We start from the raw sequence: 26,858 nt of genomic DNA on the forward strand, positions 1-26,858 counted from the left end.
CGACCTTCCCAGAAAAAGTGTGTAAGCTTGCAGGGAACTTGCAACATCAAGAGTAAAGTTTTACACGCCCGATACTGAGAGTTCAAAGCCAAGTACAACACAAATCTGCCCATGAAAATAATATACACAAGGCACCTTGAAGTGTCAGACCCTCTCCTATCAGCATTAGTTAAAATTTCTCTTACTACCTATTTCAGCTTTTGCCACAGCTCTTTTCGCAATGGTACTTAGTCAAGAATCAGGAGCAAGAGTAACAGCTTCCAGAAGGACATTAAAAACAGGAGCCTGAGCAGTACAAGTCACAGCACACTTCACTTGCCCTCCAGTTTACCATTTAAGATACTACTATACATGGAAAATTGAATTAGAATGGGAAAGTGATTGACAGAAGCCAGGCAAAGCGTGCTCTCAGGGTTCAGGCTTTTAAGAAGCCTTTTAAGAATTCTGCAACAAATGTAGTAAAACTGCATTATCACTACTTACAGACTATATAATGATCCCAGAGAAAAGAATCCACTTTCCCCACTGGAACTGGATGCATGGGCTTTAACTACTAGTCCTTAGGATTAAAAAGAAACACAGCATCTCCCAAGTTAGTACTGCAGAACTTTATACTACACTTAACACACTTATGTCATACTTGACAGGACACTGTCAAAAGGTAGTGACTGATGCAAATACAAATATTAGAAACAACATTTGAAATTAAAAAAGTTTATTTGAAGATTTGTAAAACAGCTCTTTGAAAGACCAACATTTCCAAGACACTACGATATGATAAAGCATTTTCCTATTGTTAGAATATAAAAAAGTCACAGTCCTTCAACCACCTAAATAAAAGCATACATTTATGGACCAAACATTTTACTTCCAACACCAAGAAAGTAAATGGGTTTGAAAGTCAGACTAATCAATAGCACCAACACTAAATGATCACAAGCCCCATGGGTCTGAGAGTCTGCATTTGTCATTACTACACAATAAAGCAGGTTAGCGAAGCTAATCTTAATGTCAAAACAGACCTACAAGCACTGAAGAGTTCGTACAATGAAATATCATAATGCATTTTTTACATTCCATTGATGCAAACAACAGTAGCAAGAACACCAAAGAGTTCCCGTTAAACTCCAAGCTTCCATTTCAGGACAAGAAATTTTCAGAACTTACAAATGCCAGTTCCATTTTAAACACACAACTTTATTCACTTTATGTTTACATAATTTGTGCAATAGAGACATGTGCAATAGAAAGGTGAAGAACAAGATGTAGAAGTGGACAGTATTACAAGGATCCAATTATCACTTCACTGTCAAGCAGCATGGTATTATACTGCTTTCCGATGATACTCAGGAGGGGCTACTTCATAGTCACTGGCGCTAAACAATGCAGAGGAATTCTTTGCTAAATACCTATAAAACATAACAAAAACATTAAATTACCTTCTTGCCTAAAGTCTCCATTGTTTAGCATCACATAAGCTAATTACTAGGTGTTTGCCGAGACCATAAAACATGATTTCAAGAGTAGAAAACCAACATGTATCTACTAAAAAGTCAGCTGTGTAAAGCAATTAAAGATTTGACAGCTCACACCAAAGAAAAAAAAAAATCAATTCCAGACAAGTTGTCATGCAACTCTGGCTCCAAGTGAGCACAGGGAGGTTAAGATTAACAGGATGAAACAGTTCACATTTGAGGTTCAGTCAGCTGCTGCACCAAGAATCCATTTGCTACTGATGGTACTCAAAGGGGTAGAGACAAGGAGTAGGAGACTACGAAGTTCTGTCTGCATAAATATGGTACTTGAATGATGGCTAGAGCAAAACAAGCAACGGTCAACTAAGCGCAATAGCAGAAGATAAGCATTAAATGCCATCACCCCTCATCAAATGGACTCAGGGATGTAACATGTCTACAGCACCACAGGGTACTGCAGTGCACTAAAGCTACAATGACAGTCTGTCCCATAAATAACATTAGTAAGGTTCATCTGTTTTTAACATTTGCTCAATTGCTGTTGAGTAACTGTTGTGTAATTTACTAGTTTGCTGTAATTGTCATCTGCTTTTTATAGCAACTACAAATAAATGCTTCAACATTTATTTTGAAACCAGTAGTAGACTCAAGACAGTTTAGAAGTGCAGACTAACAGATACATAAACACACATCTAACTAGCAATAACCTCACTATTAACTGGAGAGAAATTAAAACCAGTCTTACTCATGTTCTGTACAGCAGAGTTTGAGAAAGCTTCACCACAATCTTTGGTGAAGATACCACACACAGGCTCAAGATATAGATATTTTATCTATATATCTATCTATATCTCTGTGTGTTATATAACAATTGTTCACTGAAAATAGGCCACGTTACAAAAGCCTGTGCTTACTGAACTTTTCCTTTCTTGCTGAAAGACTTAAAAAGTACTCACTTTAAGAAGTCATGCAAATAGTTTAACAGCAAAGCCAGGCTCTTCTCATCAAGAGGAGTGTAAGCAAGCATAGCTCCAATTCGTACTGTTTCAAAAGAAGTAGTACTTGTTAGTTATAAACAACAGCTTTAACAAGTATTTAAGTACAGTCTAGAACCTTACAGTTAGCATATAAAAGCAGCCCAGGAGTCTATTCCAAAATATAGAAGCTCACCTAAATTAACTAGACTACTGAAAATCCATTTCCATTCTAAATCCCTGAGTGACTCTGAACATTTTAGGTACACAGAGTAAGGAAAGAATGAAACCACATTTTTCATAGTTGCTTGTCAAATTTCTGCAGTTTCGCATCCACTGAATCTCAAGACAAGAAAAGGAAGCGTTCAAATACTTCTAACTGCTCTTCTTCAATCTCTGGAGATCATACTCACCAAATAACCTCAGTAGGTGTGGAGCACCATAGACCTGAGACATTGGAGCATCTGGGTGATCTGCTAAAATTTCAGCATATTGGGGCCTCTCAAACTTGTACAGCAGTTGAGTTCCCAGCATGACGTTGAAGTATTCTTTAATTCCAGCCACAACTTCATTGACTGCATACTCCCTGGTAAACAGAGAAAACGCTGCAAGTCTTGTTCTAGTGACTGGATGGACACAGGATGAGACTTGGCTCAGTCAGTCCATCAAAATCATAAAGATCTTTCACAAGCCTTCAGATTTTTCAAGGAAATTTGTCTGGAGACCTTAAAATGTGCAGCACAGGAAGCAACGCATTTCAAGACCTCCTTTAAAAAGGGACTGTTCCAAACTCGGTAAGAATGTAGGCAAACCAAGAAAAGCCTTGCTTTTAGTCATCTATTCAAAGAAATTAACTCTTAGAGAATCCTTTCAAGCAACAGTAAGTATTTTTAAGAACACTTACCCACTCTTCTGTTTTCAACCAAAGTTAATCCCAACTCACACCAGTTTAAAAGTGCAATACTACTTAAATAATCAGCCTGAACTCCTCCTTAATGGAAAGGGACAGCCACCAAATATTTCAGGCAACTGACCCTTTCTAACTAGGCCTCTCAAACTCCTGCAGGCCTCCAACTTCACAACTAATTGAAGAATAACTGTATAGGAATTAGCAGTGACACTGCACATCTGAGAAGTACAACCCTCGCTCCACCCTGCAAACAAATTTAGGACAGACATTAGGACAATTACGTAAAAGAATGTTAAAACACCCTGACAAGTCAATAATATGCTTCCTCTTGAATGGAAGAAAATAACTTCACATTTCTAGTTTGTCTCCCTTTAAAACAGGGAAGCTTCATTCAAGAATAAACACACCTTGTTCGCTGTCAGGGCTGGACAGCTGGTGTAATTACAAGTAAGAATCTTCAAAGCTATCACCTCAAAGTAATTAGCTTTGCCCATCTGATTCTTTTAACAAGCCATCATCTACCTCTCTGTCCCCCACCCCTCTACCTCTGTGAGAGAGTCCACCCATACAGTAACACTTTGCTCATCTGCTAGGTAGCTTTTTTGATAGTTTGTTCAGCTCGTACATAGCAAGTGCCAATAACTTTATTCACCCAAAGTAGGAAGCCTGAGCTAGAATGAAGGGGTGGAGAACTATTCACTTGACTTTTATCAGCTTCCTTTAGGAAAAGGCCTAAGGAACATGGGGGAAGCAGAAATAATATCCAGAAAACAGAACTGCATTCTTGAATTACCTCCTCAACGGTTTCTAAACTCTATCACCTTGGTCTTGGAACATGAAGCTGGACATAGGGCTGGGACACGTTTAAGAACCTTACTAAATTCTCCATGAAATACAGGTCGAACAACAGCAAGAGAAATATTGAAGGTTTGAAATGGCCACCACTTACTTGTTATCAGTATTTCCTCGTGATTTTTTGTAGTTTGCATAATCCTCTAAAATGGAGTCAACGTTCTTCTTGGCCGGAAGATAGAAGAGCTACACAAGAAGCGAAACCGAGCAAATACAAGTTGTCTAATTTATGCAGACATTTATATCTGCATGCTAAATTTAAATCAACATACATAAGGACATTTCTAGAATAAAACTTACAGGATCAGAAGTGTTATTAAAGAACACCCAACTGTTTTAATGGTGCGTACAAAAAAAAAAATCCTGTAACAGTGACTATATCCATGTTTCCATTTAACACTCACACTGCTCAACAGCAACCTGATGATGAACTACTGAAGTCACCCCAAGAGTCAAAGGTATGCAGCAAAGCACACACATGCCCCTACAGACCTGCTTACACCAGGCCACACAGCAGTTACAAAAGCAATGGTGACCATTTTTGCCTATTCTTCTGTCTGCGCCTCTTCTTGCATCCACAGTTCAGCACCTGGCACTACTATTGCTGCAAAGCAAATAAGCCTGCCAAGCACCTGCCAGAAAGTTTTGTTGCCTGCACAGTCTGAAGAATATTAGAGCTACATTAGAGCTTACAGAATTGAAGAAAAATATTCCCAGCCATGATTCACAAAGGATTAACTTCCATCTTTAACACCATACACAGACCATCTCTGTACCCACAGACACTAGTTCAGTTGTATATAGCAAGGCTCAGTAGTACAGCAAATTCACATACTTGGGAAGTTTTTTGAGGCATGGGACCCTGTTCACTTATCCATTTCCTTTCACAAGAGCACTACAGTCTGAAGACATTCAAAGGGAAAAAAACCCCTAAATCTCCAGAACTGGAGTCAGCGTAACACACAGCAGTGCTTAAGCACCTTTACTGCTGATGCAAGTCTAAGATTTGTATTCACCAAGAAAATCAGCCTTAACCACGTAGGACCTGAACAAGATTTTTACATGTCTGGGATTGCAAGAACAGAGGCAGTACCTCAGAGCAGCAGTAAGTTAGAGCATGCAATTGCAGCCTATCAAACAATAACAACCAGTTTTCAACAGTATTTTCTATGTTTCTTGCCAATTTTAGTAGTGGTTTCATACCAGAAAAAAGTAATGATTCATTAATACTTTTTAAGTTCATGAAAGTGTTTTATACTTTTAAAATTGAAAGCAACATTTAATTTACTGTATCAGGAAGCTTTATATGGATCCAGCCTGGCAGAAGTTAAGAATCACTATCCTAAGTGTCAGCTTTCTGTCAGAGCTGTAGAACAACTTAAGATACTTGCTGAACTTAGCAGTAACACATAAACAAGGCAGGAAGGAGCTGAGGTAAAATAGGCATCACATGTGATGTTCCTACAGACCAATTCTCTGCCAACTAAGTAAACTGTTCAAAACCTACCAGCAGGCCAAGAATGCATAGAGTTAACATCACACTTAAAGCTTAAGTATTTAAAATTATTTGCCTTTCTAGCTTACGCTTGAGTAGACCAAGTCTATTCTACAAATTTACATGCAACTCTGCTGAGCCACAGTCCTACTCACAGGTGACCTTTGGTTAAAATCCAACTGGAATAAGAACTGTCAAGTAAGCCGTCAGGCTGCTGTCAAACTCCACAAGAGATTTCACTACACTGCACTTGAAGAGGGTATGAAATTCTAGTTTTAGTGTCCTCACCTATATATGGCCAGATTGTTCCTTTGACAATTACCTGCTTTTGCCTGGTGATCAAGTCCCAGTCATCTACCAGCCATGGTTTCAGCTCTTCTGGGATTTTCACCTTTACTTCAACTCTGTTCATAAATGTTTCTTCCTGAAAAAAGTGAAGCCAGACTAATTACTTTCAGATAACTGTCCAAGCTAAGAGTCACCCATATTCCTTCTTTTCACAACTGACATACACCACTGGACTGAAGAATTACTACAGTAATTTCTGTAGGCTCCACAAGGAATAAGGAAATAGCTTAGATTTTTCAAGGCCACTTGGGAACCGTAGTTTTGCAAGTTGTAGCATTTCACACTACTATACTGCAGGAAAAAAATATTGCTGCCTGTATTTCTGAGCAAAGCAACCTTCCTGTTTTCTATCAAAAATCCTGTGAGGGAATCAGAAATACATACACTTTCAACCGTTGGATCTACTCGAGCCCTCTTCTTCCTAGGAGGCTGAGGAGTCTCACTGGTACTGCTCCCTTCTCCAATTCCTGGAGCTGTACAGAAGACAGACATTATGCTGCTTAAGAAGTCTAGTAAGTCAGTAAGAAATACCAGTCAAGAAAGATTTAAAAGAAAGATTTAAAAGTAAGACTCAGACTTCTCTCAGGCCACCTTTTCACTTGTGTTTTTGTTTTAAATATTACTTGTATTCTGGAAGTCCCACATATTTGTGACAGTTTAAACTGCTGTATTTACACTTATCTGAAGATGGAGGTTTCTGCACTAAAACCAAACCAATATGTCAGTATCTGTAATGTTCTTCAGAAGAATTTTTGGAACCAGCAGCTCAGCTTTGCAGATATGCCACATCCCCATCTCAATAAGGAAACATAAGTTTCACTTATGAAATTATTTCAACAGATCCACAGAGATACACTTCGCTTTTAATTTGCAAGAGGACAAAATCTTGACAGACTTAAGTCGTTCACGTACAAACCAGAAAAGTATGCATTCCTCCTGACCAAGAGGAAGAGGCATCTGAAGTCCAAGATGAACAACACAAGGTGATAGTAGGTAAACTTAACTGAGGCAGATTTAAGGTCTTATTCCAGCTAAGAATCCTTCACTAAGGATATCCACTTATATACAAAATAAAGGCATACTTACTTTTCTGTTTGTTCTTTTTTGTTTTCCTGCAAGAAGAACATAAATTATTGCAAATATAAAGACAGTGGTACTTAAAGAATCGAAAGTAGAAAGCCAGCAAAATTGTCCACCAAGTTCAGAACAATGAATGAATACTCAGTAGCCTATGGAGTATTTAGATAAAAGCACATGAAAGAAATGTCAGATATGACTTAGCATCACAGTTACGACACTACAAGATTTTTCATGTAACTGGTTAGAATTCACCATTTGGGGGGGGGGGGGTGTCACTAAATTTAAACCTACAAAACCCCAGAAGGCATGCCAAGAACACAAGTATTTAAAAACAGTACTGACTGACACTTACGCAAGTAACATCTACACGTTTCATACTTTCCAAGAGCTCTTGGAAAACTACACTAGGTTTTAAGTGGTTTATTTCTGTATTTCAGGGATCACTTTGAGACAGAATATGGGACAAGGAAACAGAAGTGCTGGGAATTATGAGATAAATCTCAGTCAACTTCCAGTTGAATTATCTTCCAGTAAAGTATTGAAAAAACTCACACAGGTTTACCACTACAGCAGTAGAGGGAATTTTACATAGCACTATCAGAATTATATGCATGAAGCTGCATGGACTGCCTACAATTCCATCATCAACTTTTAGGGGAGATCACGATTATACTTGCCACTTATTAGAAATATTTGGAACAGTACTAAATAGCATTGTCCCTAATATTTATCTTCTTCCAAATGCTTCTCTCAACACTTACTGTTTCTAATTTACACACTTCACACTTCTCTAACGTCTCTATCCTTAGCCTTTATTTTTATTACAAATGAAGAGCTGTACTTCCAAAAATTTTAAAAGAAACCTGAAATACAATGCACACGATACATAAATATTCAGATAGGTCAAGAGTAACAATGACAAAATTAAACTGTCCTAACAGGTATTTTTGTTATTATCTGAACTTTGTATATTTACTAATTAAAATTTTCTGAAAATGGTTAAGAATACTACTAGTCATGTTTCAATTTGCTCACTATTAATAGGAGTCCAGTTAAACCTCTCCAAAAAATGGCAGATTTTGTGGATAAAACTCTTTACCAGTACAAGATTATTTCCTTGGAAATTCACCACTATCTCAAGTGACTCTTGTATTCAGGCTTTGAACTGGGTTTATCTGAATCAGGAAGCAGGGTTTCTAGGAAGGTCTGAAGATAAGAAGAGTAAGGCTTTTTTCAAGCTTCAAGTCAAACAACCATTAGGCTTAAACTGTGGGCAGAATAAAGACCATCTCTCTCCAGGAAGAAGGAACAATTGCCAAGCTGAGTCACTGAAAATGGACTTCTGTATTGAAGAGAAAGTCTTTTCTTCCAAACCTAGAGTCAACACAGAGGAACAGGGAGTCCTTTCCAGAATTAAAGTCACAAAATAAAAATAATGTTAAGCATTAGTCTAGGACCAGAGTCTTAAAAAATCAGGACAGGGAATATAAAGTACTTAAACTACCACAACTAGGACAGTAAACCACATCTATGTTACTGACGCACAAAGTCTAGCATGAACCATTGTAGGCAGTTGCTTGTGCTCTCCCACCTCATTCCTTATATTTCAAGTCATATGCCTCTGCTTCAAGTCAAAGCAGCCATCTGTTTGCAAAGTCTAAAAGACAAATCTGAGTTAGAGAACAAACAGAAAGAGCTAAGGTTAGAGACAAAACATTAGCATTTGGCAGACTTTTGATAGCCTCTACAGCAGACGGTCTAAAGTAACACTCTTCATGAGGTGAAGACAGCTGTGCAAGGTGAAGTGCTGCTGTTGTGTACAGTAACTGAAGCATGCAGTGCACTTGATATCCAGAAGAAAGACGCAGCATCTGTATCACACAGGTTATGGACAGCCCTACTGACAGAAGTTGTAGCCCAAGATGAGCAGCACTTCTTAGATAACTAGATTCCATTAATCAGACCAAGCAGACTCATTTTGAGACATACAGCTGAAGAACACCATGTGTGTTCCTCATGATGGCAGATAATGTCTTCCTGCAAGGACAAATGGAACACAAGTCCTGAAGTGACACAAAAAGGCGAAACATATCTAGGATAGGTTAAAACATGTCCATTTGTGCCACTTCACAACTACATTATGAACTGCAAGCCCTATACCGCTGTATAGAAGCAGTACAAAAACTTAAATTGACTTCTCTTTATATAGCAAGTACAGCTCAGCTGCTATTCTTCATTCACGTATTTCTCTATTGACTAGCATTTTTCACTGAAAACTGACAACAAAACTAAAAAGCAGCATGGAGGTTTCAAGGAAGCTTCTGTGGAAAGAGTTTTAATTAAAAGAGTGAACAGAAGTGCAAGGTGCTGAAGACCTTGCAGTTCAAACTTAAAGGATGTATCCCACTGTAGTCAGACATTACCTCCTCAAAGCAGCAGGGCCAGCAACCAGTTCTGGTAAGAAGCTAACCCAGCCCTTGTTGCAGGGTTCTATTTTAGCAGAACAGGAACACAGAGCTATAACAAGAATATTCAACTATTGGGGATCAAAATGTGAGACTGAATTAGAAAGCCAAAAATAAATGAACTACTGACATAACCATCTGAAATTGTGTAGAAACAAGATAATCAGTAGAAAACAAACAGTATTACAGCTTACGGAACAGCTCACAACAATGAAATGCTATATATCAAAAGTGACAGACTTGGAAGGAAAATAAGCAGTCCATGCCACAAGAGCATGGACTTCCAATACTGAACTTCCAATCTCAGTATCCAAAACAGGAGCATGTACACAATCAAATGGTAAGACTAAAGAGGGTGCCGTAGAAGACAACATACTGAAAGATTACACTTCACCTTTCCACAGAGATTCATCAGAAGAAAGATAATCTTAAGTATCTGTCACAGAACCTTGGATACCACCTCAAGCAGCCAGCAATCTTTGCACAAGAGTTGGTGTTAATGCTCAGAGCTCTAAACTGGAGCGTCTTCTGGACATATCTAGAAAACTGTCAGTAGAAAGTAAAAATAGCTTAGAAAATAGAATTCTAACACAGACAAATGACATCAGGAAAAAACCAAGACTTTGGATGGTTTACTTACTCCACAACAGTTAGCCCATGACCTGGTAGATAAAAATGTTGTGGACAATAACAAGTATTTTACTTTCCCCAAATCCATGTGCCTTTTAAAGGAACTTAGAGGTCTGTCAGAACCTCCCTACTATAGCTGGTTAAGATATGAGCAGCAGAGAATGAAGGTAGTTACCACTTGGTCTCAGGCATTTGAGTTCAATACATTTGTAAATGCCAGAAAAAGGAGATCAGGTGCCAGTTTACTGATAGAACAACAGTTGTAACTAAGCTATATGAAATCAAAGTCTCTCCTAATACAAGCTGTATAATAATAAAAAATTAAAAGATTGATGTGTGAAAAGTAAGTATGTTGGAAAAAAGCGTGAAATTAGCCACTATTGCTCATGCAGCTTGGTTACCAACTTAGCTGTGAGAAGAAGCATTCCTATGAAGATTCAATTACATCATCAAACATTATTAGCAAAAGGAGAGAAAGAAAAGTCAGGATTATATACACATATGACTCCTGTGCCTGGTCAGGCAACCCAACCTTAGAAGGCACACAATAGAACTAGAAGAGGTAAAAAGAACAGTTGGTAGTGTACAACAACTTCTATACCACGAGTAACCAGGCAGACAAGGGCTTTCTCAAGTTGACAACTGGACAGGAAGAGGAGGGGAAATGTGGTAGAGGTATCACTAGCAATAAAAGGTACAGCTTGAAGAACTAATCAATCTTTCCTCAAGATAGATGGAAAAGACCAAAAACCCCAAAGCAGCAGACATTAAAAAGACAGAAGGAGTCATCCTTTTTCCTCTCCTCTTCAACACAGACAGTACTGAATTAAAATGAGAACACACTGCCACAAGATGACGGGGATGCCAGAAGTCCAAACGGTTCAGACGTTATTACATAAATACAAGAGAGTCCTACAAAGGGTTATTAAACTCATCACATGGATACAGCCTCCAGCTCTAAAGTCCCTTAACTGCAGACTGCTAGAAGCAAAAAGGGTATTTGGGGAAGAGCATCATTCTAGGCTTGACTCAGTTGATTATCCCTAAGCATATGTTACTGGTGACCATTAGAGAGCCGAACAGGTTAGGAAAATCTCCAGCTTGGGCCGGTGTAGCCATTCCAATGTTGTTACAGGCCTAGACAACTGGCATGTAGACATATTCATATGCTGCTTGACATTTAGAGGACTTGGAAGTAGCTTGTGAGAGCTACTAGCTGTGCCAAAGATAGCAGAGGATGCCACAGGAGACAAGCAGCAGGAGCATATGCTTCTGAGTAATATGTTCAGATGAAGAACAAGACTTCTATTAGAAGAAAAAACAGTAACTCCCAAGTTGAGATAGTGTTTTGAGAGCATCTCTGATGAGACTGCTTGCATATAGTATTATTTAAAAACAGATGCTATTCTCAAATTTGTTATTCAGTGCCGTATCTTCCCTCCAGAACACTCTCAGTTGCCCTTCTTATTTTCCAAGCATCTGTTAACTCTGATGGTTTACTGATTTTTTGAAAGTTAATCATATTAGGCCCATGAAAGGTAGTGTAAACTCTTAGAAGTTGGAGTTCAGCAGAGCGACATATAAAACAGTCTGCAGAAGCCAGTATCTGTAGTGTTCCATTTCATTTTTGGCAACTGCTATACCCATACAAAAATTTTTTTTCTAAGATAGCTTCTAGCTAAAATAATTATTTTAAAAACAAATGTATACAACCTGCATTTCATGCATATTTCTATTTCATCAAATATTGCTTACAAATAGCCCCAAAAGCTTTTTGAACCAGTTGCTGCAGTTTACAGAAACAGTTATTCTGAACAGACTCAAGCCAACAATAAAAATATAGCACATTAAGGACCAAGTTCAAACCTCACATTTCTAACACTATCTATCATAGCAGCCTTGCTCCCAAGACTTACAGAAGACAGTGCTGTTTGTTATTGATTTCCAGAAAAGCAGAACTCCAGGCTGCAGTAAACATGCAGACCATCTGTAACCCTCTAGAACTATCCAGTTTCAAAAATCTGAAGTCAGTTGTCCTCCACTTCTTTTTAAACAGCGGACACACTGAATGCATTTGACTACTCATACTGTACCCTAACCCAACTGAAAAGGTATACATTTCAGAGAAACTAAAAACAGGTGGTCCATACTGGCTTTAAAAAAAACCAAAACGATATACTGCAGTACTTATAATTATTAACTGAACTGCTACCAAAGCTTACATTATTACAGCTGAGGACTTTAAGAGTCTCTGAAAGAGAAATCTATGAAAGCACGGAGATTTGGATTTCAGGATGAAAATCCTGGTTTGACAATCCATCCTTAACTCACCGCGTCGATATTGTAGGGGTCTCCAAACAGCAAACAGTATGCGCTCCATCTCGTCTGAAAAATCTAGGCACAATGGGGGTTGAGTTAAGGAAAGAATGTCAGACCTAGTGTTTAGCCTTAAAGAGAATCTATTTAAGATTCAAAAATTTACCTTTTTTAGCAGCATATTATAGTCTTACTGAACTGAACATTCGTGGAGGATAAGCTGTGCTTAGATTGTTATTTCCTTTCCATTATTGTTTGGCTAACTGAAGAATAAGTTTCAAAATATAAGTTACCTTTCCCTTTATCTGATCCTCCAAGAATGCTACAAAAGGTAAATTTTGAGGCCCAAATAGGTTGACAGTGTTACCCTTTTAGAATAGTTGCGTGATCAGTTTCTCCCCCTCCCCACCATCAGTACTTTATGTATCTACAATGACCTTAGATTTACAACAAGAGAACAATCCAGAAGTTTTATTTTGGAACTGTTGTTTGAGATTTTTCAGAAGCCATCTTGCCTTTAACGGTAAGCAGGATGTGAGAAGCAGTAGTTTGGTCAATAATACATCAGTATCACAACCCTGCATCACTGCTAGGATACGTCAAAGTATTTCCTCTCCCTCGGCCTCCAAATAGGGAAGAAAAATAGGGAGACTTTGTTGAAAGAAGCACAGGTCTAATTTAGAAGGATGCATTGGATGCTGATAATGGCTAGAGACTAGGAGCAAGATCAGTGCAACAAGCATATGGGACCCTGTTATAAGTAACTTTTACAATGCAAGACTGGTATTCTAATGACAGGTTTTACTTCCTCCCCTTTACAACTCTAAAAATCCACCATCGAGGAATTAATTTTTCCAATCAACTTGAAACAGAAGTTTTAGAGAATTAGGTTATCATCTGTTTTGCTATGCTGGAAACAACCTAGTGATGACAGCAAAAAGCAAAGCCACTCCCTTTCCCCAACTGGTTTCAACCAGAAAGTAAAGACAGACCTGGTAATATGCTTTCAAGCTTTAGAGTTACACAGAGGCTTAAGACGAAGTCATTTCTACTGTGTGGGTCTCCCTTGGATGCAACATTATTAGGTGTTGTTGAGAGGATTAAGCCAACTTTGATTTCAAGCACAGGTTAACATTTACCATTTACTCAGCCAGAGAGAACAACTCATCCCACTGCAATCAGTCTGAACTACCAAGATGACTAAAGCTGACAGTATGGGGAACCCTAATCCTGAAGTTACTATTGGGATGTTCTCTGTAATGCAAAATTGTAGACATTTACAATTGAGTCATCACTACCTGTGTCAAAGTTACACATGAAATTAATTCTACTCCCACTGACTAAAATGCAAGAAGACTCAGGTGCAACAACCACTTAAGCAGCCAAATTAGTAATGGTCATAATTTAGATCTGCTTAATTAGATTTTAATGACATTCATTAGGAACTGTCTAAACAGACATTTGGTTTGGGTTTTTTTGCCACCCCCAAATGAAGACAAACAGGTGTCTAGGTCCCTGTGAGAGGTCCATCCTGAGCTGACAGAGCACACCAAACCGGTGGTGTTAAAGCACCTCAGAACCCACAGCGACAAGACCACAATGGAGCATGCATGCAGCATTATGGCCAGATGCGTTGGACTCCCCATCCCAGAGACCAATTTACAGCCTTGGCTAGGCTTTGACTAATCCCAGAGTGAAATCTGCATTCAGGATCTAGAGGGGGGGGGGGGGGAAAAACCAACAAAAAACCACCAAAAATACCAAAACACACCACACCGCCAAAAACCCAGCTGTATCCACTACTGCTGCACTTCTCAAATCAATGATACATATTTTGTAACATAAAGTTGCCCATAAATGAGACATGAAATCTGAGGCTGCTGCCAAATGCTCTTTGTAGGAATTGATGTCATTTCAGCAGCTTCCTCATGAAGACTAGAATCATAAATGAAGTTAGGAGTTCAAAATATCACATTAGTAATGACCATCTTCATAATTAAGTGTAGTACTATCCCCACCAGAAGAGTTTCATGGCACATGAGCAAAGAGCAGTAGAGCTGTACTGATTGCATGAAATCTAAACGTAACACCATGCAAGCCTATTCTGAAAACCAAAAATGATGGAATGAAAGAAAACTGACGGTTACATCCTGAAATTATTTTTTCTAATAAATGTCTGAGCTTGCTTCTGGTCTCTTAAGATGCAAAACCATTTTTAATAGCATATGGGTTTAGTTTTGTCAAAAACAGCAAAACAAAGACTCTTTAAATGCAGTTTTAACAATTGTACAGTAAGAAGGCAAGGTATTTTAAGGATTTTATTCAAAAGTGCTTGCACGAACTGTAAAATTCTATATAGAAACTGATTTCAATGAGACACACAAGCCTTAAGAAGACTCACCACTTTTTGAATGTCAGTTCACTAACTTAAGAGGAATAAAGTGCAAAAAAGCAGAGTGTTAGTGTCTACTCAGTACCTTGATTCAGTATTAAACACTGCACAATAAGAAGGCAGTTTTAATAAAATACTTCAACAAAGCCCTTTTTGATATGACAAAAGTGAAACAACTTTTGTATGGGTTGTGTCAGAAGTAATGTAGTTTAGCCTGCAGAACCATTCTAAGAAAAATACTATTTAAAGATCAATAGTAAAACTGACAAGCAAAAGTTTGGGAGGTTTTTTAGGAGGGTTGTTTTGTTTTCAGGGTTTGTTTGTTTTGTGGTTGTTTTTGTTTGTTTGTTTTTAACTAAAAAGCTTCTTACACTTCAACATTTTTCTGCTGCAGACCAGAAGTCTTCTTGCCCGGAGCAGCACCTCTCATCTTCCCCTCTGCATATTGTTCCCTTTAAAATAAGAGTAAGTTCGTAAGAAAGACTTTAATGGAAAAAGAAGCTTTTTTCCCCTTAAAGGGTAGCAGGTTATGCAAAACATTTAGATAATGTCTAGTAAATGGCTTTGCGAATCAGTATGCATCACAAGCAGGAACAAATTCAACTCAATACCAAGAAAATTTAGTCTTCTTCATACAACACTTAGCAGTATGAACACCCATTTCCTCCCCCTCCCACCATCCTTGTTATTCTGAATCATGCAGAAGCAGCACACTGCTTCTGAAAAATATAAACCAGCTTCTCAATAAAAGCATTTCTATTAAAGAAATACAATATTAGCATTCATAAAAATCAAGGTATTTGTAGGCATCCTGAAGCTGTCTGAGAAGATCCTTACCACTTAACAATATATTTTAAGGATACTGCACAAGGGTCATTTTTAGCCACCTAATTTCCCCATTACAGGATATACTTGCAGTTAGTCAGGCTGCCTCGCTGTTTCATCAACCCACTCTTCCTTAAAATCTCAAGTCACCATTTTAAAATTAAGTAGCAGCTTGCTCTTTCTAAACTGCTAGAGGACGAAGATCAGAACACCTCTGTAAACCAAAACATCTCAAGAATAAACAAACATATGAACACCTCTTGAAGGCTTTTTTTTTTTTTTTTTAAACTCACTAACTTCCCTTGATATATAGTTGTTGGATGGAAGCTCTATAAAAAAAATTTACTGACAACAATTTCTAACAAAAATACTTACTGATTGGCCTTTTGAAGTTCTTTTTGTTTCTGCAAATTGGTATCCACGTATTTGAGCACTCTGCTTTCTGGAACCCATTCATCCCAGCTGAAAAAAAATTTTAAAAAGTCAAATGATCATTCAAAACATTACATAATTGCATTCTACACGCAACAGTCAATTAAAAGCTTCACAGAATTTGAGACTGAACTCTGCTTTCGTATCAAGTCATGGACTGGCACAACTGAAAGTGTAAATTACCAAACGCATTCCCCACTTACTGAAGCTGTAATGATTTTTCTAGGGAAATGTAACCCTCAGTCATTTCCAAAGAGTTTCCCAAACTTGAAGGATGGGCAATTTAGGAGGGAGGGGACTGTCTTTAATTTAAAAGAAGCATCTCAGGAAAACAAAAATTTTCTACACTTGCTAAATTATGGGACACCTGTAGCCATAACTATATTATGAAGCAAGTTTCCTTTATCTATTCCAACATTTTATAGGTTAACAAATTCAGCAATAAGATCTTACTGTAAGAAGAAGAGCTCTGATTTCTGTCTGTGAAGGAAACCAAGATGGCATGAATATTTGAAGAATCTGAAGTGAACGATTTAAGAGAACAGGTGTTGGGGAAATTGCCATTACGAGCAAGAATTCCACTTTGACAAAGAGTGGATAATCTGAGCAATCTGACAATTTATTTCAAATAAAACACATTAAAAGTGGCCAAGTTATTCTGAAGTATGCAAGGTAAAACTCTATTTATATAGAGAGTTCTGTGTCATTTTCATTTCATGGCAATAGCTGCCAGTCTTAGAACATGGAGGTGCACAAGAAGTACAAGGTCTTCAAGAGTGTTAAGACAAGGCAAGCTTAGCATCCAAAAGTTAGAGAAACATATTTTCAGCTGTACACATTCTAAGACTATGTTTTTAGGTTAGTGCTTTGGTCAGATATTTAAGCCACTTGTCTTACTCCTGCCTGTATAGCTGCAAGAGACCTTCAAAAGAAGTGCTATATAACTGTGCAGCACATTATACTGTATGACGAAGAAACTTTTTTTAGTATCCTAACTGTTGATATTTGCAAAAAAATTAAGAAGTCAAGCAATTAACAAGTAACAAAGGACCATAATTATAGAAACCAAGATTAAAGAGTCATATTGCCCCAGTTGTCTAGATCTTGCAGCAACGCCACTTTTAATGTAGTTAATTGGAAGCTTGAAGGCAAAAAAAACTCAAACAGCGCAAGCAAGAAAAGCAGGAGTCACGACATCACTTACGGCACCCTTCATCAGAGATAAACAAGGAGAGGAAGTATCAAATTTATGCTGCCTCAGTAATATACAACAGCCACCAGAAGAACCAATTAGACTCCCTGTAACTGTCAGTGTTTACAATAAAACATTTATCTGTGCATTCAGCAGGGAGGCTGTGCGGATGCATTTAAAAAGTTACATACTAAAACATGAAGTTCAGCTTTTAGTCATGTCAGTGAGATCAAGATACTGGTGACTAAGAGTCTTCACTCTAGAGTCTGCAGCATTAAAATGAAACAAAACAGGAAAGCGCTCTCTGAAAAGAATTCTGTGGAGTCTGAAGAGCTGAAGCTTTCAATTGCTAAGAAAAACCCTCCACTTTTCCTAAGTTCAAAACCTAGTGGTAGAACAGAATTCAAATGAAAGAAAAAAGACAAGTACATAAATGCAATAATGTAATGAAAGTATTCACCTTTAATGGGCTCAACATTTATTTCATGGAGACGCCTTTATTCTTCAGCCTCTCTCACCTAGAATCCTACCATTTTTGCAGAAGGGAAAATTATTTCTAACTTTACCTCAGCATGAGAGGCAAGAGCTGAAATACAGGCTAAGCCTGCTGCTGTGAAGGACCAAAATAGACAGCCTTTCCCATTCTGAACACAGCCTTCAGTAAGCCATGCTTCTCCAAATTTCTGCTACCAAACTTCTTTGCCAAAAGTGGTATAAAAGTAAAGTTCACTGTGTATTTGAGTAGAGTTTTGCTCCACCTCAGTAGGGGTTGCCTCTCCTACCAACACTTAACAAGGAAGTTTTTGTACTAGCTACTGCTGCCAGGGAGGAATTACAGTAACTATTTTCAAACTTGAACAAACAATGCTATAAAGCATCACCATTAGTCTACTGACACCCTAAGCCAGTTTGTCTATACAAAGCTCTGAAGGGTTAGTTAGGCAATGTTTTCTTTGTGTTACTATAAATCATTGGCTTATGTATAAAAATCATTTAGGTCAATTTCAGAAAATCTCCTAAGGACAGGGACATGGTAGTGCTAGTCCATCAAGCTCACATTCAAACTGACAAAGCTTGCGTTTGCCCCGTAAAGGACAATGAAATACTGCTTTCATTTTATGCAATACTTACTTTTTATTCCAACCACTGTAATGGATAAAGTATTTCACTTGCTTGTCCTTTATGGCAACCTTTACACACTGGAACAGAGAAGAAAGTTCAGTCAGTACCAATGAGAACAAAGAGATCTGAATGAGCTTTGCTTTTTTAGCTTTCAGAGTTTAAGCATGCAGAGATTTCCATGCAAGCGACTGAAATACCAGCAGCTATTTCACAGCAGAAAGTAAGTTCTCTAACACAAGTTACTGCCTATTTACAGATTTGGAGGGGCTAGGCAAACAAGCGACTCTACTCAGCTATCCAAAGGGACACCTTCATTCACAAGAAGGATCAGAAACCCCTGAGGATGACCAGAAGAGTAAACAAGCAGTCACTTCACTACCCCCAGGTTAGCCAAAAGCCATTCACTAGAGAGCTTGTTCACATGCAGGCCCCTACCTCACAGACAGGTAAGCTGGCTGAAGTAGAGGAGTCTTCAAAAGTAAAATAAATAATATGGATCTCTACAGCCACAGAGAGAGCATTATATTCAGTAAAAAGATTTGCAGTAAGGGCTTTTTCTAGGTTAAGAATGTATACATGAGGTAAATAAAAACAGTTATTTCCATCAAAAGACTGGCCTATGAATATAGTAACTTCCTCATACACTGATACTAAGGCAAGACAATTAGAAGAGAGAACACACATATAACACGGTTGCTCCAACCACTCCACAGTATCATTCAGATTCAGAAGTGTCCCTCACAAACTTTTTTGCCTTACAGTTTAGCACAGACCTACTTGCAGCCTGAAAGACCCTGCCTCAGCTCAGAGGAATATGTTCGGGTGAGCTGGAACAACTGTGCACGCTGCCCAGTAGCAACACACCTTCCTCCTGCCCCTACAGTCCGGCACATAAGAGCTCAAGCTACCACGTTTACGTAAAAGAAAAAACACAGCCAGAGACATGCCTCTTCCTGAAAAAAAAAAGCCACCACCACCAACAAACCAAACCAAAACCAGCCCAGAACAGAAACTACATAACCCTAGTTAGTTTAATTATGTGCCCAGCACATGTCCCTGAACTTCTTGGCTATACCAAATTAAATCCACCAGCTTTGGCACTTCATCCAGAAAGTCATCAAGTCTTGTTCTGGAGATGTTGAGATGTAGGTGCCACTGTACCACTTTAACAATGAAATAATGAGGATGTTGTAAAACATGAAGAATCACCCTCTTTGGCTCTAGCTTTTAGTCCCTTTTTCAGGATTTTTTCCACTGAAGTAAAAAATTACTCATAGAAGTCATAATTGCTATTTTCTTGCCATGCTAATTGAGTCACCTCCTAAATATTTGAGAGGGCAGAGCCCTCTGCTACACAACATTTTCTCAAGACCACTGTGGTGGCCTCAATGTGGTATACCCTCTTCCATTAAAAAAATTGTCAACAAGAGAGGAACATCATATTCCAGTACTAATCTCCAAAATGCCATATACGGAACTTAAACACAGTCTCACCCAGACTTGCAACTAGGAGTAAGGATATCCTAGTCCTGTTTACTATACTACTGCACCAGTGGCTCATTTTGACAGACCTGAAGTTAAAAGCCAGCCAAATACAGACTGCGTGCTTAAAAAGTGTCTACTTATTCTGAAAAATGTAAGAACTGAGCATGAAGTAAAAGAAGATTCAAATGTATTTCTGTACCAAAATCTTCTCCTTCCAGCTGGAGGTTAGAAGTGCCTTAAGTGAACCTCATTTAACTCTGCATTGTACAGAGAGGTACAAATAGTTACTGTTTGCCATAATTTTTCATACTACTCTAACACAAATGAGTGCTTCTCTCATCATCTTGCTACAGGAAGCCAAGGATGCTGTCATCAGAAACAAAACTTATGTATTGAGAATCACAGAAGAAAAATACATCAAAGGAACAGGAGGAAAGCTAAGGTTATTATTCATTACTACCTACAAAGAACCTTTGTAAAATTAAACCCAGTTCCTTCTGCCATTTCAGGAGCCCAGAAGGATCCAGACTCTCAATATAAATAGCCAGCCAAAAGCAATCATGCCAAATGGGAAGTCCCTTCCAGCACCAAGCTGGCAGAGCCAGTTCCTGCAACACTCATTCCACTCTGTGTAAAAGAGAAGAGGGGCACAGCACAGTATGAAGGGGCACAGCACAGTATGAAGAAGCACACCACTGTAGCAGCTCAGGGCTGTTTAACTGACCAAAGAGTTAAGACTGCTGCTAACAGAAGTTTGTTTCCACAGAAACAGAAGCCTTGATTGCTCTCCTCTCTGTACTAGCACCTGGACAGGCACTGGCAGAAGACAACACTCTGAGCATACATTCACAATGAACTTGTCCTCCAGTTATAGAGCAAGGGAGAGAACAGAGTAGAATCACTCAAGAAAATGTTTTACACAAGTACATCCCCTGTCAGTGCTCTGGACATTATTTTAACATTAGAATTACTATTTCCTGATAGCATGAAAAGAGACATCAAGCGTTGCTAGCTGCCTCCCTACTAACACCTCTCAAGTTGTCCTATCAGTTAACATTTACTGACACTAAAAGTGGATGGATTTAAATCTGTTTAAGGTGCCCCAGGCATTTCTGCAAGTAGCTGTGTGAATTAGAAGACAAAAGCCCTCTTTTTCAATGTCAGAGGAAGTGGAAACAGGCAGTCAAGTTAGGAGCTATACCTTCAGTAAAAGAGATGCCATGGCAGTGACATCTGCTTATGGCCCACAAGAAATGCACATCATTGAAAGCGTGCAGAAGTCTGCAACTGAAGCAGTAGGAATACTCCTCCAAGTCACAAATTTGCAATGCATGGTTTCTGCGGTTAAAAACCCAGAACTGAGAATGCCACTTCCTTTGTCACTTTAATCCAGCATTATCTCCTGCAGCATTGTTCCATTTGAAGACCACTGATTGTACTCAGCCACCTACATCTCTGAGGAAGCTCAAACTGCAGCTAACTTACTAGCTCATGCATTAGCACCAGCACCAAGTCCTATGGGCACAAATACTTTCCAGTGTTCTGGGAATACAGGTGTATCAGATGTTCAACACTAAGACCACCCAGGCTTTAGTAGTTAACCAGAATAGCTGCATAGTACCACTGGGTTTTCTGAAATTTTTCTATAATATAGAGCTCCAGGATTTAAAACTGATTTCACACATTATCAGGTTTTTGTTCATTTTAGTTTTAGTCCTTAATCCCACCTAGTGAGGCACAGTAGGTAAACTAGTACAATTCCTTATTTTCTTGGGGAACAGTCAGAACCGTCTGCAGCAGTAAGCAACCACACATACCTTTGCTTCATAAAGGAGAGGTCCATGAAAACAAAGCACTCGTTCACCTGAAAGAAAGTTGCAGATAAACATCTTAGAACACCACCAATGTGCCATTTCTGTAAAATATGTCATCAAGTACAAGACAGCATGAACCTACTGTCAACCTAGGAAGAAATTCAAAAGCAAATACTGATTTGAGAAGCAGGCTGGTGTTTGACAAGCAAATCCACTCTTGTACAAAAGAGGATCAGAGCTCTGATTATTTAGGCCGTGAAGGAAAGATTCCTGAGGACTCCCTGAAGAGCACTCATGCAAGGACAGCTGCATGCAAACGATGTCCAAGCCTGCCCAAAGTTCTGCGGAATGGCTGATTACTTCTGCAAACAATTGGCACCAGAAACTTGCATTCCTGCTCATACTTCCAGCCACTGTCAATTCAAATTATAGGCACCCTTGCATCCTATTGCAAGGCTGGCAACAGAGAACTCCTTCAAAGCCTTGAATTTCAGATGCAGACACCAAAACACGCTGGCTCAATACAAATGGACTACTTCAGCCTAAGTACTCAAGCAGTAAGCAGGTAAAACTGTCTTACTGTAAGGGATTCTTTAGTCTCCATGACATTGCATTTTGATTCAGAGCAGGAAATTATCTCTCATAAGAGATGCTACCTCTGCATCTTAAGCTTCTGACACAAATGAAAGCAAGTGTTGTTAGTGCGCCTTTTCCTGCAGGAGGTACACCACCTGGTATTTCTAGTTCAATGAAGTCAGGAAGAGAGAGATCCCCACATTGTTTCCCCATCCTACTTGTGGGATAGAAGAATGCCAGGTTTGTGCAACAGCAAGAAAAATAATTCACTTTGTGGTTTTTAAGTAGGAAGAGATTGTTCTTCAGTCTGGTTGGGGTTTTTTTTGTTTTGGTTTTGGTTTTTTTTTTTTTTTTTTACCCTCAATGGCAAGGTCTTATTGTGCAGTTATGTTGTGGGAATTTGAACGTACTTAGCACAGGATATCCGAGTACAGATGTTTCCTTCTTGAAAGCTGCAGTACCTCACATTTTCAGAGAGACAAGCTGTGTAATACACTCCAGGGTGTAGCACACATCCAGTTCTGCTACTATTTCCAAGACACGCAGGACAGAAGAGAGCTCTCACAGTCACCATGTGCAGGCTGTGCAGTACACATATGCAGGTACTTATTCAGTCCTCTGACTGCGCTGGGAATGAGGTGTGCAAAAGCAGGCCATCTCACCAGTTAACAGAACTCCAGATGTCTTCTTCCTTGCGAGCAGCTCAGGAATGACTAGGGTGGAGAAGGACCAGTTCATGGGCTATGCGTTTAAAAGTACCCACCATTGTAAATTTTACTCTGCTCTTCAAAACCGCTTTCTGCATATTCAAGTGATAAATACAGTCAGTGGCACATTGTACCATTAACTTGAATCCTGTTCAATTCTGGCTTTATTTCCCTCTTTATCCAACAGACACATAACATGACATTGATGAAACTTTTAACCAGATGGGCTCTAAACAGACACTCGCTCTGCAAACAGAAATTGAACATCCCCACAGCTCAACTGTTTTTTTTTTTTTGAGGGGGCAGAGCAGTTCTTGTAGTCATTCCCAAAACAAACTGCTGGCAGGATCAGGGCAGTTACACAGTTTATCAGGTGGCTGATGACAAACCACCTGTTTTCGCTTGAAGCAGATGAGGGAGGACTCAGACACACCATTTCACCACCAAGACTGGGAGACAAATTGAAACAGCAACAGGCTCTTCAACCAGCATGGCTACTATCACATTTTATCTAACACATCCAGACTCTGATTGAGCAAGATGCAACTATAAATTTACTATTCATTCCTACGCTGACTGAAAAGAACTGCTCATGTTTTAAGATTTCATTATTATCCAATCTGTAGGATCCCATGCTCTCCATAAAGCTGAAACAAGTATTCACAGTAAAGTCTAAGAATGCAACTAGGTCAAAAATGTATTTCAACTTGTAAAATGTATCAAGAAAGAAAAAGACTTAGAAAGATTCTCACAGAAGTGCCCATTTTGGTACATGCAGTACTTTTACTTAAAAAAAGAAAACGTCTTTATAATCAGGGCTAACAATCAGAAGTTACATTATTATCCTCATGCGTCATACTGCTCACTAGTGCTACTCGAAAACACATCTCTATTTCAATTATTGTGCAAGGTCTTTCTAGGTAAGGTGTTCACAGTTACCAAGAATTATTTTATTTATTTTTAAAATCAGGATATGAATCTCAAGTTTTGCAGAAAGGGTTCTTCTGTTTTCATGATAGCCTAACAGGCTCTCACTCCTTCCCAGCACAAGGCCTCTCCTCTGAGCCTACAGACAATTCTCTCCTACACACTGCCACCACTGCAGCAGAACACCCACACCTATTCCTTATCCCAAAGACAGTATTTGTAGGAGAACAGCTCTTTAGCTGAAATAGCTGGTAGAAAATATTGGAACATGCTAGCATGCTCTGTTAACACCCCTAGATGCCAAGCTACACAGAGCAGTTCTGTTGCATACGAATGGCTTCCACACTGGTACCTGGCCAGCACACATTGCTCAAACACCAGTTAGGCTCTGAACGGGCATGTCTTCTGGTCTCACCACACCATCAAAAAGCTTCATGTGAGGAAAAGCTCGGGGAAGTCAGAATTCAACTGCCCACTCCTTCGAGTATTTTACATGCAGAGTATTTATAGAAACAAGAGGTTCTCAATCTGTGGATCAACGATACAACCACCAATGAAGCCTTCCCATCCACGTCAGAGCTGTAGGCTAACTAGCATCTTCAGAACAGACCAGAAAACACAGCAGTCTCATCAGCAGAAGAAAAAAAACCTGCCTTAAGCAACTCAGAAGTTGGATCTGATATCTGAGACACTTTTGTATTTGCTTAAAAAAAAAAAAATCACTGTCAAAATGCAGAACACCTGAAGTACCTACAACCCTTAATTCATAGCTGCCCCAATGCTGATCTCATTTCTCATGCCTGCATAAATACATCAGCCCCTTCAGTTTAAGGGGTACTCATACTTCTAGCTTGACATTTTTATTTCCTAGCTCTTATAGGTTTTCACAAAAAATTCAGCCTCCTCCTCACCCTTTGCTTTGTGAAAAATGCCAATCTGGATAACTTCTAAGTCTACCTATCACTCTTTAATGTACACTTAGCTTGAAAATCTACAATTAAAATAATTTTCATTTGTCATGCTATGAAGGGACACAATAAAGCATTTAAGTTCTAGGCCTGCAGGAAGCTTTATTCACAGCACTTTTCTCCCTTTTTAATGTCACAGTTGAGATCACAAACATATTTACATTGCGGAGAAAAGCCTAAAATTTTTAACTTCTATACTAGAATTAGGTTGCACATATTCCTACAGCTGTGAATGTAATTTTAGCCTGGAATTCTACTTAAGTTTTAGTTTCTGTAGTTCACTTGATTTCACATTAATTACTATAATGTAAATCATACATTAAAATCTTGATTATTTCTGCAGGTTAATAATACCATTGGTATTAACGCATGGCATGGAATGCTGATGCATGATTGAAAACGTTCGGACACAAGCAGCCATGAAGCACACACAATTACACCGTTGTTTAAGCTACCCAGAATGGCCAGCTTCCAGTCATTCTGCTGCAAACTGCACTTTTAAAGATAAATCACAATCCTGTGGAAAGTCCTGCTTAGAAGCCAAAGTGAGGGACAGGTAGAGAAGAAAGGGTGACGTAAGTTTTCATTTACCATTGTCTAGCATTTTCATTTACCTATATTAGTATCAACCACAACCATTATCTAAAAAACCAAAATGTAGGCAAAATAAGTCTCAGGAAAAGCATCATCCTAACCCTTATTCATCTAGAAAAATATAATCTGGTGCTTTGTTGTAAATATGGATTCCCCCACAACTGCCAGCTGTAGTCCAAACACCGCCCCTGTGAATCCTCCTGCATAAGGATCCCTAACTGCACTCCCTGTCAAGGTAAAGCAAATAAAGACCATGTTTCAGACTCAAGAAAATAAAAATCCCGACAGACTTCAGAGAGTCCAACAGTTTTAATGCCAATGAATGTCTGTGCCTGCAAGAAAATGAGGCATATTTAGAATAGGACAGGAAGGCCCCACATCTTCTTGACAGGAAAGATGAGGAAGAGAGACAAAGACTATTGGAATTCATTTTCTTCCCCATATTCTTACATTGCTAGGGCTGAGCAGTGAAAGCTAAAAACCAAACCATCCTCTGTGCTGATGAACCATAAACATTGGAGTCCAAACCCGGCCTAGCTGAAGGCCTTATTGAAAGCTTGCCTCAGAGCCACAAGCACTGCGAGGCGGAGCACTGCAACTGCCCTCTGCTTTATTACAAAGGAGAGACCTGTCCGAGGGCAGAGGCTGCCTCCAGCCGGGGCCGGCCCCACCTGAGCCCCGACGGAAGAGGGCCAGGACTCGGCCTCTCAGGAGCCTCCTCCAGGGCCGCCCCGGGCCCTTTCGCTCAGCAGTGTCCCCACCGCAGGTACATCTCCTCGGACTGCGACTCTTCAGAAACGGCGGCGGGATTTCCCCCCGCCCCCGCCGTTAAAGCGTTTCCTTTGTTTCTCTTCGGCCCACCCACCAAGGAAACGAACGGCAGCAGCGGGTTGAAAGCCGGGCTTTCCAGCGACCGCTGCGTGATGCGGCCGCGGAGAACCCACCGCCGCCGCCCCGCTGGGAGCCGGAGCCGGCCCCGGCCTCCCCCTCCCCACCCCCGGCGGACCCCCCCGCCCAGGCCTCGCCTCCCCACCTCAGCTTTCACCCCCACCTCGGGCCCCTCCCTTCCCCACACCGCAACCCCCAGGCCGCGGCCGTCCCCCCCGCCCCCCGCACTCACCCTCCTGGAATTTGGGCTTGGGGTCCTGCTTGGGCGCCATTTATAAGTGACTCTCCCTCCTCCCGCCCCCTCCCCGCGGGGGCCTCACCACCTCCGCCGCATCATGCGCGGCCGGCCCCAGCGCCCTCCGCGCCGCGCAGGCGCGTTGCGTCCCGCCGC

At 39.7% G+C, this 26,858-nt stretch overlaps 1 protein-coding gene across 10 annotated transcripts; it reads right to left on the reverse strand.

Moving 5' to 3' along the window:
* Positions 1 to 698: 698 nt before the first annotated feature.
* MORF4L1 (mortality factor 4 like 1) lies at positions 699 to 26,844 on the reverse strand. Of its 10 annotated transcripts, none has more exons than XM_069798708.1 (15): positions 26,700 to 26,830; positions 23,046 to 23,096; positions 21,811 to 21,857; positions 18,518 to 18,585; positions 16,648 to 16,713; positions 16,138 to 16,224; positions 15,309 to 15,389; positions 12,561 to 12,623; positions 7,141 to 7,166; positions 6,439 to 6,527; positions 6,029 to 6,130; positions 4,309 to 4,397; positions 2,863 to 3,035; positions 2,432 to 2,516; positions 699 to 1,409 (listed from the first exon to the last, which is right to left on the reverse strand). In XM_069798708.1, the coding sequence occupies exons 1-15, from the start codon at positions 26,737 to 26,739 to the stop codon at positions 1,325 to 1,327; spliced, it is 1,152 nt and encodes a 383-aa protein (XP_069654809.1). In that variant the 5' UTR covers positions 26,740 to 26,830; the 3' UTR covers positions 699 to 1,324. The 10 variants fall into 10 exon arrangements, with proteins under 10 accessions (XP_069654809.1, XP_069654810.1, XP_069654814.1 ...); XM_069798709.1 differs by having other exon boundaries at positions 16,648 to 16,674; positions 26,700 to 26,829; XM_069798713.1 differs by lacking the exon at positions 23,046 to 23,096 and having other exon boundaries at positions 16,648 to 16,674; positions 26,700 to 26,844.
* Positions 26,845 to 26,858: the final 14 nt, after the last annotated feature.

The sequence above is a fragment of the Haliaeetus albicilla genome, chromosome 12 (genome assembly GCF_947461875.1).
Source record: "Haliaeetus albicilla chromosome 12, bHalAlb1.1, whole genome shotgun sequence".
Lineage (NCBI taxonomy): Eukaryota > Metazoa > Chordata > Aves > Accipitriformes > Accipitridae > Haliaeetus > Haliaeetus albicilla.